The 13,677-nt window shown below is 45.3% G+C and overlaps 2 protein-coding genes across 2 annotated transcripts in view; one reads left to right on the plus strand and one right to left on the minus strand.

Moving 5' to 3' along the window:
- Positions 1-72: 72 nt before the first annotated feature.
- On the minus strand, positions 73-2,292 carry LOC310774743 (uncharacterized protein; the record flags this gene model as incomplete). Its single annotated transcript, XM_083634874.1, has 2 exons — positions 73-418; positions 2,254-2,292. 2 exons carry the CDS (start codon positions 2,290-2,292, stop codon positions 320-322), a joined length of 138 nt encoding a protein of 45 aa, XP_083491000.1. The 3' UTR covers positions 73-319.
- Positions 2,293-7,209: 4,917 nt separating this feature from the next.
- LOC310775867 (lengsin-like) overlaps positions 7,210-13,677 on the plus strand; it is a gene marked incomplete at both ends in the record, with an annotated part of 12,588 nt that continues 6,120 nt past the window's right edge. Inside the window, 2 exons of the mRNA XM_083635994.1 lie at positions 7,210-7,239; positions 7,693-8,383. Of these exons, the coding sequence (XP_083492120.1) occupies positions 7,210-7,239; positions 7,693-8,383 (721 nt within the window). The remainder of the gene's footprint in view (positions 7,240-7,692; positions 8,384-13,677) is intronic.

Genomic DNA, 13,677 nt, shown 5'->3' on the forward strand with positions numbered 1-13,677 from the left:
CCTCCGGTCTTCTTACGAGGTCGGCAACGGGGAAAGTCGGAGAAGTTGGCGGCCGAAAAAGGGCGAACCAAAACCAAAACCAAAACCAACTCAAACCCCTCTCCTTCGGGATAAACCAAAACAAAAAAAGGGGGAGGGGGGGGGGAGAAACAAGGTTGGGTCCACCTCGATTGGGGCCAGGCGGAAGCCGACGAGGGCAGTGTGCAGCGGGTGGAGTTACCCCATCCAGGCCGAGTTGTGGCTGGTTGTGGGGGGGGGCGTCCTGCGGCCAGGTCCCTCCTGCGGCTCAAGTGCGTGGGGGGGGGGGGTGTCAGGCTGTTCACTCGTCTGCATAGGCGGCAGCGTGCTGAGCCTGGCAGTAGTCCCCACTGCCCTTCAGAAACTCCATAAATGTGTGACCCAGAACACCACGGAACTGCTGCGGGACAGAGGAGACAAGACAGACAGGAAGACGCGGTCAAAAACGCCGTGTAACCAGCGTACTTTGATGCCAAAATGTGTGTTGACATGTTTTGTAGCACCGGCATTTCTTTAAGATTTCGGACTATAAAGTTGTGTCGGATGACGTATTGCGCAACGGCCTTGACCTGGAGTGAAGCTGGTCATGTGACAGGTAGAGCAAGGCAGCACCAACTACACAGCCAGGGTTGGGGGTTTGATTCCCAATGTGAAATGAAACGATCTTTGCGTCGGTTTCCAGCCTTTTAGCACGGGTCTTGGCACAAGATTCCTGCCAAAAGGCTAAATGACACGATACAAATACATATTTGAGAAGCTACGAATTTGAATTTCACGTCACTCTGGTTCGTCAGCTCAACAGGTAGAGCAAGGCATTGCCACTGGCAGGGGGGGTTAGGGGTTTGATTCCCCACTGCTGCCACCCATAATAAAGATGTATGCAGTCATGATACAGTCAGGGCGTTTGGATGCAAAATATCCTACAAAATATCAAAACATCAAATCATTTTTCTCAGGGGGAAACATCCAGTCAGTGTCCATAGAAGGTCAGTTTCCACACACCGTAGGGCCTACACTGCTGGATTCCCCGGCATGTTCAGCCTAATATTCTGCCCTTTACACCCATAAGACGGGTGTTGTTAACACCTTCAGGCAATCCCATACTGGGCCATTTTCTTTTCTCCGCTTATCCTCCAAACACTGCCTTGAGCTATTCAAGTGTGCTTTGTTCACCCGATATTTTCCGGTTGAAAAACAACGTTACGTTCTCAAATAAAACAAAAGATACCGTGAAAAAAAAAAAAAAAAAAAAAAAAAAAATGTGCGTAATAAAAAAAAAAAAAAAGGAGACGTCAAATGACCTACAAAGAGATCAAACAATAAAAGACCGTAAGACACAGAGACGTGTAAAAATGTGTGTGATTTAAAGAGATACAGTTCATGACATGAAGGCGTTTGGAAAGTGTCCTTTGTGTGAGGAAGCCCGGGGGCGCCATCATATATATATATATATATATATATATATATATATAGACTAGAGAGGCCTATAGAAAGTGTCAGGGCCATGAGCCTGGCAAACTAACACTTTGCTGATGGGCGACAAATAGAACGCCTCGTCAAAGCAGACGGCGGACAGTCTCTGTCAGCAGGCACACAGAACCCGTCTCTTATGAACTGGACACATTTCAAAACAAAAATGCCTCGATTTGATCCCGCAGACATGTCGAATAGGAATAGGAATACGCTGCGCATGATCCGACAGAGCGCCGACATCACCATGCACAAAGGCCGTTACTTTTGTTACACTTCCGTTACACACTGGCTCACATTTAACGTGCGATCGCTCCAAAACAACTGCAATCAAGCATTGTGCAAAATACATGTGAACTGGAAGGTCCAACAAGACGTCTCAGGAATCACAAGAGTAGAAAGGCCGAGATTTCACTCACTCACACACACACACACACACACACACACACACACACACACACACACACACACACACACACACACACACACACACACACACACACACACACACACACACACACACACACACACACACACACACACACACACACAGAGAGAGAGAGACACACAAACACACACACACACACACACACACACACACACACACACACACACACACACAGACAGACAGACAGACACACAACACACACACACAGAGACGTGGAGGCCCCGGGGTGTGAGCAGCACATTCACGTTCCAACACACAGCACAGAGGAAAGCAAACGGACAGAAAATAAGAGCGAAAACACACTGTGCGTGACTTACTGGGATATGCTTACTCATTGAAGATTGTAGCTTAATCATACAGCCCGCTTTCTAGAAAGAAGTCAAATGTGAACTGCTTCTCCAGACGGTCTGGGCTGCTTCTCCCGAGCGGAGCCGAACGTCTGTCTGTCTGCTGCCTGGGAGGGAGGACGCCTAGTGTCAAGATAGACCGAATGAAACATGCCGCTTCCGGTCAGTACTTTCAAAATAAAAATCATCATCTCTCTCTCTCTCTCTCTCTCTCTCTCTCTCTCTCTCTCTCTCTCTCTCTCTCTCTCTCTCTCTCTCTCTCTCTCTCTCTCTCTCTCTCTCTCTCTCTCTCTCCCCCCCCCCTCTCTCTCTCTCTCTCATTGTCATTGTCTCTGAGAGAGAGTCAAGTCATCTTTATTTATATAGCACATGCAAAAATGCAACACAATACAGGATATGTGATAGAGATGAAAAGGAGAGAAGAGAGAGAGAAGAAGATAAAAGGAATAAGAACAATAAAACATTTAAAAACAATAAAAGCCGGGACTTGACATGAGAGACAGAGAGAGAACATTTTTGTTTTGTTTCACACTTGCTTTGGCAATGACAACCTATCCAATAATATAAAGCCTTTTTTAATTGAATTGAAATTGAGAGAGAGAGAGAGAGAGAGAGAGAGAGAGAGAGAGAGGGAGAGGGAGAGAGGGAGATGCCACTCCTATGGCGGTATTGTAATAGAAAACAGTAAATATGTGGACATAAATGTTGGTTTCCAATTGTAGTCGACAAAAGAGGTTACTGAATAATAAACATTTTTAAACCCCCCATTAGGCTATATGGAATTTGTAACTGTTTAAAACATGTCTTATGTGTCTTTAAAACAAGGTTATGAATTCTGTTGCAAAAAAAACAAAAAACATGAATTGTGCGCTGTTTTGAGGGGGGCGGGACCAAAAAGATGATCTGTTAGTAGGATAGTCAGATCCATCTTTGGTGCAGTTGATACTCATCTGATAGTTTTCTGCCCTGCCCCCCCATTCTACACAGCTATGCTACAGACTCTAAATTTACGCTTTTACTATTAAAAAAATATAAGGACTTCCTGTATTTCCATTACTGTATAATTCCTCTAGCTTGACGCAGCTGCTGAAACCCCACCCTGAAAATGTGAACTGGTGAAGCAGCTCACATCAGCCAGCCTCCATGCTGCACAAGTCATGCTGAGGCCGGCTGAACCTTTACATGTAGGCTATGGGAAGAAGAAGATACGAGAATACACCAGAATACACTATTAGTAGCAGTATCATCATTATTAAATAGCCATAAAAGCATCGCATTGTTCAGTGTCTGATATGGATCTGTTTTGATGTTACATCTATCTATATAATCTATCTACCGGTATTTTATATATATCATCATCATCATCATCAGTATATAAATTGGAGCTGGGGCTCTGTCTGTTTGTTTCTTTGTTTCTTTGTCCAACTGTGATTGTCCCACTGTGATGTCATAAATCCCAGTGATGTCATAAATCCCCTGTAAATCCCACTGTGACATCATCAGTGATGTCATAAATCCCACTGGTGACTGATGTCATAAGTGATGTGGCAGGGCCAGCTTGGCGAGCTGCAGGACGGGCGAGGCCGCGCAGCGGGCGAGATCCCTAGTATTACTATACTGTATCCACCTTATTTTTGGCGGCCATTTTGCCTTACGTTAACTATGGGTTCTATTTCCGGTGTAACCAATTTAGATAACCCCCCAGCCCCCAACAAAAAAAACGTCTATGAGGATTTTACCCTTTTACAGCAGAGCCATTCTTGCTGATAACGTAATGCATTGTGGGTAGTCGGCTACTAACTGTGGCTAATGTTAGCGGCTAGCTAGCTATGTTACATGGCAGTAAAACGCCACCAAATTGATTTAACTTTTAACCATTTCGAGTAACACACATTTCGAGTTTCCATACGGACCTCCAGCGTTGGTTAGTTGTTTATAACGTGACTATATTTATAACTTTTATAACGGACAACAGCTTCCGGTTTATAATTCGGGTCTGCAGCCAGAGTATAACAAAGGAAATGGCAAGCGGCAACAATGAGTCACGTTAAACCGGACCTTGTACCCACGATTCTTTTTTACAGTGGGGCATTCAAAAATAAGGTGGATATAAATTTGGCAATGTGGCCTCTGTTCTCTGTTTCAATTTTTGTTCCATCAGTGATGTCATAAATCACTGATGTCATAAATCACTGATGATGTCATCAGTGATGTCATAAGATACAAAGTTGTGCTCTGTTCTCTGTTTTAATTTTTGTCCCACTGATGATGTCATCAGTGATATCATAAATCACTGATGATGTCATCAGTGATGTCATAAGATGTAAAGTTGTGACATCTTCAGTGATGTCATTCATCAGTGATGTAAAAAAATCAAATCAAAAAACGCGCTTAACTCAACTCAACTAATAACTGGGTGCTAAATCCTACAATGAATGTCAAGAATAAAAGAGAAGAGGATAGCAGTTAAACTTTTAACTCTGAGTGCTATCCTCTTCTCTTTTATTCATCAGTGATGTCCCAGCTTGACGAGCGGTAACACTTTACAATAACGTACACACATACTATAGTAGTTACTAGTAAACTAACCATTAACTAATAGCCAGTTAATGAGTAGCTAATGAAAAATTTGGCATTAGTCAATCACTAGTTAATCATAGTTAATGACTAGGTAGTCATTAGTTAATGATTAGTATCTAATTTCCTGAGTAGAGAAGTTAATCATTACCTAATGATTACTAAATGTCAGCTCGTGAATAGAGTAGTTAATCATTACTTAATGATTCCACAATGTCAGTGCGTGAATGTATTAGTTAATCATTAGTTAATCTTTTTGTGTACCCTATTGTAAAGTGGTGCATCATACTCAGTAGTTTATGAATACTGAATCATTACCTGTCCATTAGTTACTCTTTTCGCACCCTAATATAAAGTGAAAGATATCCTTATCAAATAAACACTCCCTCCAGGTGAGATTCGAACCCTGAACCCCAAGATCGTTAAATTGTAAGTCTGGTTCTCTACCATCTGAGCTAACCAGCCTGTTATTTGGTAGAGCCATACTATAGGTCTGTAGAGTCAGAGACTAAGTATTATGTCCTATCCACATACTACTTTCTGTTCAAGTACTAAGATATATTCCACCCAAATACGGTACTACCTTCTCTCCAAATACTTATAGTTTTAAAGGTATATTCCATCCAAATACTACTTCATGTCCAAGTACTTAGGTATGTTTCAGCCAAATACTACTTATGTCTAAGTACTTGTAAGTACTTGGACAGAAAGTAGTATTTGGGTGGAATATACCTTTAAACTATAATACTTGGTCTCAGGCTCTACATTCGATAGTATGGCTCTAACAAGCAACAGGCTGGTTAGCTCAGATGGTAGAGAACCAGACTTCCAATTTAGCAATCTTGGGGTTCAGGGTTCAAATCTCACCTGGAGGGAGTGATTATTTGATAAGGATATCTTTCACTTTATTTTAGGGTGCGAAAAGAGTAACTAATGGACAGGTAATGATTCAGTATTCATAAACTACTGAGTATGATGCACCACTTTACAATAGGGTACACAAAAAGATTAACTAATGATTAACTAATACATTCACGCACTGACATTTTGGAATCATTAAGTAATGATTAACTACTCTATTCACGAGCTGACATTTAGTAATCATTAGGTAATGATTAACTACTCTACTCAGGAAATTAGATACTAATCATTAACTAATGACTACCTACTCATTAACTATGATTAACTAGTGATTGACTAATGCCAAATTTTTCATTAGCTACTCATTAACTGGCTATTAGTTAATGGTTAGTTTACTAGTAACTACTATAGTATTTGTGTACGTTATTGTAAAGTGTTACAGAACTGCTTATTGTACTGTAGATGCTGATGAAAAATGAAAACATTTTGATCCCACAGACTGAAGCCTTGTTGTACAATGTGCATTGCTTGGATCCTTTAACCTGAGGTGCCTGTCAACATCTCAATCAGCCTCTTTGAACACACACACGCACGCACACGCGCGCGCGCGCACGCACACACACACACACACACACACACACACACACACACACACACACACACACACACACACACACACACACAGTAAATCCCACTACACGGTTCCCATTTTAAGTCTCAATTCTTTTGGAAAGTAATTAAACTCAGACAGCAGCTAGTTTCAGCGCAAAGATCCTACTCTATTGTCTAGTGCAGAGGTTCTCAAATGATTTTCAGCCAAGGACCCCTTACAAGATAGAAAATATACCGGGGACCCCCTCATTCTGATTTGTGATTTTCGGCTAAGCTTAATTGTTTCCACGGTAAGATGCTTGACTTTTAAATTGATAGGTTTGTATAGATTAGCATGTAATCCATGAACCCTTTTAGATTAAAAGCATCAAATATTTTCATTGAATTATGAAGCTTTTGCACACACACACACACACACACAATAAAAGTTTTTATTTTTTATTTCCCTAAAAACTTTTCGCGGACCCCCTGGCAAAGTACCACGGTCCCCCATTTGAGAACCACTGGTCTAGTGAAGTCCTTATAGTTTGTCGTCATCACTCTGGAAGAGATACTTGCCGTCATATCTTTCTGGAAGCGCAAACAGAAGTGCTGAGCTCGGCCTTTTCTGTTTGCGACGCGGCACAAAGGGACATTGAATGGTTCATGCTGATAGCCAATGAGCTCAGAGCAGAAGCAGCTCAGTGTCCACCAGCGGTCAGGGGGTTGCTGCTTTCCAGCAGGACATCACCCATGGGTGCAGAGGCAAAGAATCTTCCAATTCGTCGCAGCATTGTGCCAATTGTCTATAAAAAAATAAATAATTTGCGTTGTGTAGCCTCGGCTTCATATGAGCTCTATCAAAATCCACACCAACGTTTACGACAGACAATGGAAATGCACGACTCTGAGGATTTCAGTCTCAAGGTAGGAACAAAATCCACCTTTACCTTTTTGTAAATTCTGGACAAATTCTTTTGTTTCAACTTTGCTTTCAAATTGATTCTTTTAATTGACTTTGTTCACTTGATTGTATCTTTTTTTTTTTTTTTTTACTTTTTTGAGCATCTTTGCTTCCTATTTTTAGTTTCAGCTTTAATACGTTTATTTCAAACATGTTGAAAATGAAATAAAAAATATATGGGCAAGAAAGCAAAAGCAAACAAACAAAAATGATCGGCAAACATAAACACTTTCAAAATCCCAGTAATAATGTAAGGCCAGGCTCAAAAAGGAGTAGGAAGAGGTTGCGAAAACCTTTCTAGCCCCCCCCCCCCGCCCCCACACACAATTTTTCCATTAAGCATCACTGATTTTTGACATTGTATTTCACTCCCTCATGCACTTTACCATCTTTGGCCATTCTTGTGTGTTTTCCAGGGGAGCCATGGCAGGACCGCAGACCAAGTAGATGGCACAGGGATGAGCCTGGGCAAGAGGAAGGGAGTGAGGGTGACTGGGAAATATGCGACACCGTCGGACTGGGACAGAGGAGGTCCGCCCATCATCCACTCCTACAGCAGCCACCCCCGCCCCCCGGACGACCCCCCCACTGTCATCTCCATCGGCCCTCTCCCCCACAGGGCCTGCGTCAGCCCCGAGCGGGGAGGGGACCGCCCGGGGGTGGACGAACCCCTCCTCGCCAGGCGGGTCCGGACGGGGGAAGCGGCGATGACTCCTTCGATGTCTTCGATGGGCGTCCCCAGGCAGACCATGGACGAGCTTAGGACCATACTGAGGAGGGACAGTCCTCTGCTCAGCACCCGGGCGGAGGAGGAGGGGAAGCCGGGCAGCCCGTACACGTACCTGCACGGCAGCAGCAGCAGCAGCAGCAGCAACGCACCGGACGGACGGCGAGATGCTGGGAACCCACCCAGGCCGTTCAGCACCTTCAAACCCCACTCTGAGGCTTCCAGAAGGCCCAGGGCCAGAGAGAGCACGCCTATTCAGATGGCTTCCAACGTGGATTCATCCAGCTCATTCAGGTCTGATGTGGCCACAAAGAGGCAGACAAGGTCGCCCACACATGACAGCAGTGTCACCTGGGGAGAGACTGGAGCTTCTCAAACAGGTTAGTGGAGCTTTTGGTTCAAAGAAGTACTTGTTCCTGGTCTGATTGAACGGTTTTGATTTCTAAATGGGAAATCCATACTCTTACAAAATGGCTGATTGTATAATTTGAACAAATATCTCGGCCACTATTGGATGTTGACTCAACTTTTTCCCTGCCCATCTAAAAGTTTTTTAAATGGGTAATTTCATTGAGGTTTGGTTCATTTTTTGACAGCACTTGAAACAATTTAAGGGATATTTCAACCCGTGTATGTAGTCTGCGTATGTAGTCCATCGGTTAGTCAGTTCATATAGGTAGCCTGACAACTGGATGTTGAAGGCTTTAGTGGCCTCATTCAAATGGACCGACATCTTAGTTCACCCAAAACTGAAAATTCTGTCATCATCCCCTAGCCTGACACTGCCAGATGGATGGTTCTGTTTTCACTTTTGCTTTCACATTCGTCGGGGGGAGATCTCACGATCTCACGAGAATCCAGCTGGCTCGCAAGGTTACGGCTCAGGCCAGTGTAAACACAGGTGAAGTTTGTCCATGTAACACACAGGGAGGTTACGACTCACGCCAGTGTAAACACAGGTGAAGTTTGTCCATGTAACACACAGGGAGGTTACGACTCACGCCAGTGTAAACACAGGTGAAGTTTGTCCATGTAACACACAGGGAGGTTACGACTCACGCCAGTGTAAACACAGGTGAAGTTTGTCCATGTAACACACAGGGAGGTTACGACTCACGCCAGTGTAAACACAGGTGAAGTTTGTCCATGTAACACACAGGGAGGTTACGACTCACGCCAGTGTAAACACAGGTGAAGTTTGTCCATGTAACACACAGGGAGGTTACGACTCACGCCAGTGTAAACACAGGTGAAGTTTGTCCATGTAACACACAGGGAGGTTACGACTCACGCCAGTGTAAACACAGGTGAAGTTTGTCCATGTAACACACAGGGAGGTTACGACTCAGGCCAGTGTAAACGCGGGTGAAGTTTGTCCATGTAACACACAGGGAGGTTACGACTCAGGCCAGTGTAAACACAGGTGAAGTTTGTCCTTGTAACACACAGGGAGGTTACGACTCACGCCAGTGTAAACACAGGTGAAGTTTGTCCATGTAACACACAGGGAGGTTACGACTCAGGCCAGTGTAAACGCAGGTGAAGTTTGTCCATGTAACACACAGGGAGGTTACGACTCACGCCAGTGTAAACACAGGTGAAGTTTGTCCATGTAACACACAGGGAGGTTACGACTCACGCCAGTGTAAACACAGGTGAAGTTTGTCCATGTAACACACAGGGAGGTTACGACTCACGCCAGTGTAAACACAGGTGAAGTTTGTCCATGTAACACACAGGGAGGTTACGACTCACGCCAGTGTAAACACAGGTGAAGTTTGTCCATGTAGCACACAGGGAGGTTACGACTCACGCCAGTGTAAACACAGGTGAAGTTTGTCCATGTAACACACAGGGAGGTTACGACTCAGGCCAGTGTAAACACAGGTGAAGTTTGTCCATGTAACACACAGGGAGGTTACGACTCACGCCAGTGTAAACACAGGTGAAGTTTGTCCATGTAACACACAGGGAGGTTACGACTCACGCCAGTGTAAACACAGGTGAAGTTTGTCCATGTAACACACAGGGAGGTTACGACTCACGCCAGTGTAAACACAGGTGAAGTTTGTCCATGTAACACACAGGGAGGTTACGACTCACGCCAGTGTAAACACAGGTGAAGTTTGTCCATGTAACACACAGGGAGGTTACGACTCAGGCCAGTGTAAACACAGGTGAAGTTTGTCCATGTAACACACAGGGAGGTTACGACTCACGCCAGTGTAAACACAGGTGAAGTTTGTCCATGTAACACACAGGGAGGTTACGACTCACGCCAGTGTAAACACAGGTGAAGTTTGTCCATGTAACACACAGGGAGGTTACGACTCAGGCCAGTGTAAACGCGGGTGAAGTTTGTCCATGTAACACACAGGGAGGTTACGACTCAGGCCAGTGTAAACACAGGTGAAGTTTGTCCTTGTAACACACAGGGAAGTTACGACTCACGCCAGTGTAAACACAGGTGAAGTTTGTCCATGTAACACACAGGGAGGTTACGACTCAGGCCAGTGTAAACGCAGGTGAAGTTTGTCCATGTAACACACAGGGAGGTTTACGACTCAGGCCAGTGTAAACACAGGTGAAGTTTGTCCATGTAACACACAGGGAGGTTACGACTCACGCCAGTGTAAACACAGGTGAAGTTTGTCCTTGTAACACACAGGGAGGTTACGACTCAGGCCAGTGTAAACACAGGTGAAGTTTGTCCATGTAACACACAGGGAGGTTACGACTCAGGCCAGTGTAAACACAGGTGAAGTTTGTCCATGTAGCACACAGGGAGGTTACGACTCAGGCCAGTGTAAACACAGGTGAAGTTTGTCCTTGTAACACACAGGGAGGTTACGACTCAGGCCAGTGTAAACACAGGTGAAGTTTGTCCATGTAGCACACAGGGAGGTTACGACTCAGGCCAGTGTAAACACAGGTGAAGTTTGTCCATGTAACACACAGGGAGGTTACGACTCACGCCAGTGTAAACACAGGTGAAGTTTGTCCTTGTAACACACAGGGAGGTTACGACTCAGGCCAGTGTAAACACAGGTGAAGTTTGTCCATGTAACACACAGGGAGGTTACGACTCAGGCCAGTGTAAACACAGGTGAAGTTTGTCCATGTAGCACACAGGGAGGTTACGACTCAGGCCAGTGTAAACACAGGTGAAGTTTGTCCTTGTAACACACAGGGAGGTTACGACTCAGGCCAGTGTAAACACAGGTGAAGTTTGTCCATGTAGCACACAGGGAGGTTACGACTCAGGCCAGTGTAAACACAGGTGAAGTTTGTCCATGTAACACACAGGGAGGTTACGACTCAGGCCAGTGTAAACACAGGTGAAGTTTGTCCATGTAGCACACAGGGAGGTTACGACTCAGGCCAGTGTAAACACAGGTGAAGTTTGTCCATGTAACACACAGGGAGGTTACGACTCAGGCCAGTGTAAACACAGGTGAAGTTTGTCCATGTAGCACACAGGGAGGTTACGACTCAGGCCAGTGTAAACACAGGTGAAGTTTGTCCATGTAGCACACAGGGAGGTTACGACTCAGGCCAGTGTAAACACAGGTGAAGTTTGTCCTTGTAACACACAGGGAGGTTACGACTCAGGCCAGTGTAAACACAGGTGAAGTTTGTCCATGTAACACACAGGGAGGTTGCCAGCACAACTGCTATATCAGCCTTCTCCAAAACAACTGAAGTCAGTGGGGATCTTTATTGACAATGGACAACGGAACAGTTCTTATATTGACATCATCATTTGGTGCAAATCCTAACTACAGCTGATAACAGTACAGTACAGTACAGCTGATAACTACAGCTGATAACTACAGCTGATTGATCATTGTTTGTCTGCTTTTGTTGTGGAACTCTAAAGAACTGGTTGTTTTGGAGAAGGCTGGCAGCCTCCCTGTGTTAGCCTGGCTCCAGACCTTCCAAACCACGCCCACTACCTCCCCCCTGTGGGCCTCATTATACTCAAGCAAGCTCCGTGGGGTGGAGCTCCGCGAGTCTCCGCGAGTCACCGTGCGGACCTCGCGCTGGGGCAGATGCTTTTATACTCAGAGGTGATCAGCCAAGTGATCAGCATGTTATTGTACAATGGTAATAGTGAGAACAGCCCGTGAAAAGTCGCAATGAAACGCTATTATGTGCAGTACTGAGTGCGCTTTCACTCTCAAACGACCGTACATCAGCACATGAATGAATCACCAAACTTGCTTTTACTGAAAGCCGTTTCAGTTCTCAGCCCTGATAGCCTACTCTGTGCTGCTTTTAATCTCTCAATCATGCGCTCAAAACCACACACGGTTACTTGGTGAAATGACTAAAAACGAACAGTTGCAAATCAAAGTTTAGCCTACCACATGGGTCAAGAAATGTGGTGAAAACACAGCTCAGTGTTCAGGGCTCAGTGGCTTGAAAGCGGCCATGTTTGGAGAGAAGCCGTGCGGAGGTCGCGCTGTGAGAAAAATCTTCAGGTACACGGTGGGCGCCCTACGGAGGTCCTCGCGTCACCAGGCTCTTCTCGGCGAGAAAGAGCCTGGCCTCCGTTCACAAGTGATTTTGTCACCCTGCCTGCTTCCGGCCTAGAGCCCGCCCTAGACAGGAAGTAACAGCGGAAATAGCTCGTTAACTTGACAATTAGACACAACGAATCAGAAAATAAAACGGCAAACAACAAAACAAAAGATGGACGTACCGAACTAAGTTTTTGAAGAAGTTCTTGTAGAAACATTGCGGATTCACAATCTCACATATTTTAACCCAATACAGAAGCTTAACTTTTCAAACAAATGGCCAGTTGATGGAATAGTTATAACGCTAGTTGTCTGTCCGCTGTTATCGATAATGGAGGATCGAGTACAACAGTTGAAGCATCTCTGCTGCCTGTGCTGGGAAAGACATGGACATTGATCATAAGATTTCACATGGCGAGTACTCCATTGTCTTTGGCTCTCCAGAAACCTTCCTCGACAGTGACTAGAAATGTGCTAACGCTACTATACAACTTGTGTTGTTGTTCTTTTCAGGCTCTAGCTAACGTAACCTCGCCGCGTCAAGCTAACGGCAACAAAGACGTTTTTTGGCGCACTTATTTTCGGTATTCCTTCCAGTTCCTTGGTTTACGCCCCCCCCCCATGACAAAAAGCGGGGTGAAAGGTGCCCAGACTATGCGGAGGTAGCGTCCAACCACGGCCAACACATTTACGCTATTTGACGCGTCCGGCCCTCGCTCCACCCCCGCACCCTTCACGGCCCGCGGTGAGCATAAAGGCGGCTGTAGCCTGGCTCCAGACCTTCCAAGCCACGCCCACTCCACAGTTGTGGATTTGGCTGTTCTTGGTCTGGCATCGCCATGTGCAAAAGCTTTTTCCCCGGTTGAAGATCCAATCACTGATTGGCTAACGCTGTTGTCAGTCAGTGTTGCCTGCGAGAGATCGCTGCCTGCTGGAGCTTGTGGGCAGGGAGTAACGTTACGGCGGCCGCGGTAAGTGAAGCCCCGCTGCTCGGCCAGCCGCCCGAGGAAATGTCCCGGCTCAGCCTGCATGGCCTAGTGGGGCTGTTGATACCTAGGGGGGATGTTGATACCTAGGGGGGATGTTGATAGATCGATTCATAGCTTGCTCGTTATGTCCAAGTCACGTTTTTCATCGGTGGTAAAAATTTG

Source organism: Poromitra crassiceps (genome assembly GCF_964638095.1).
Source record: "Poromitra crassiceps genome assembly, chromosome: 4".
In the NCBI taxonomy this organism is placed as follows: domain Eukaryota; kingdom Metazoa; phylum Chordata; class Actinopteri; order Beryciformes; family Melamphaidae; genus Poromitra; species Poromitra crassiceps.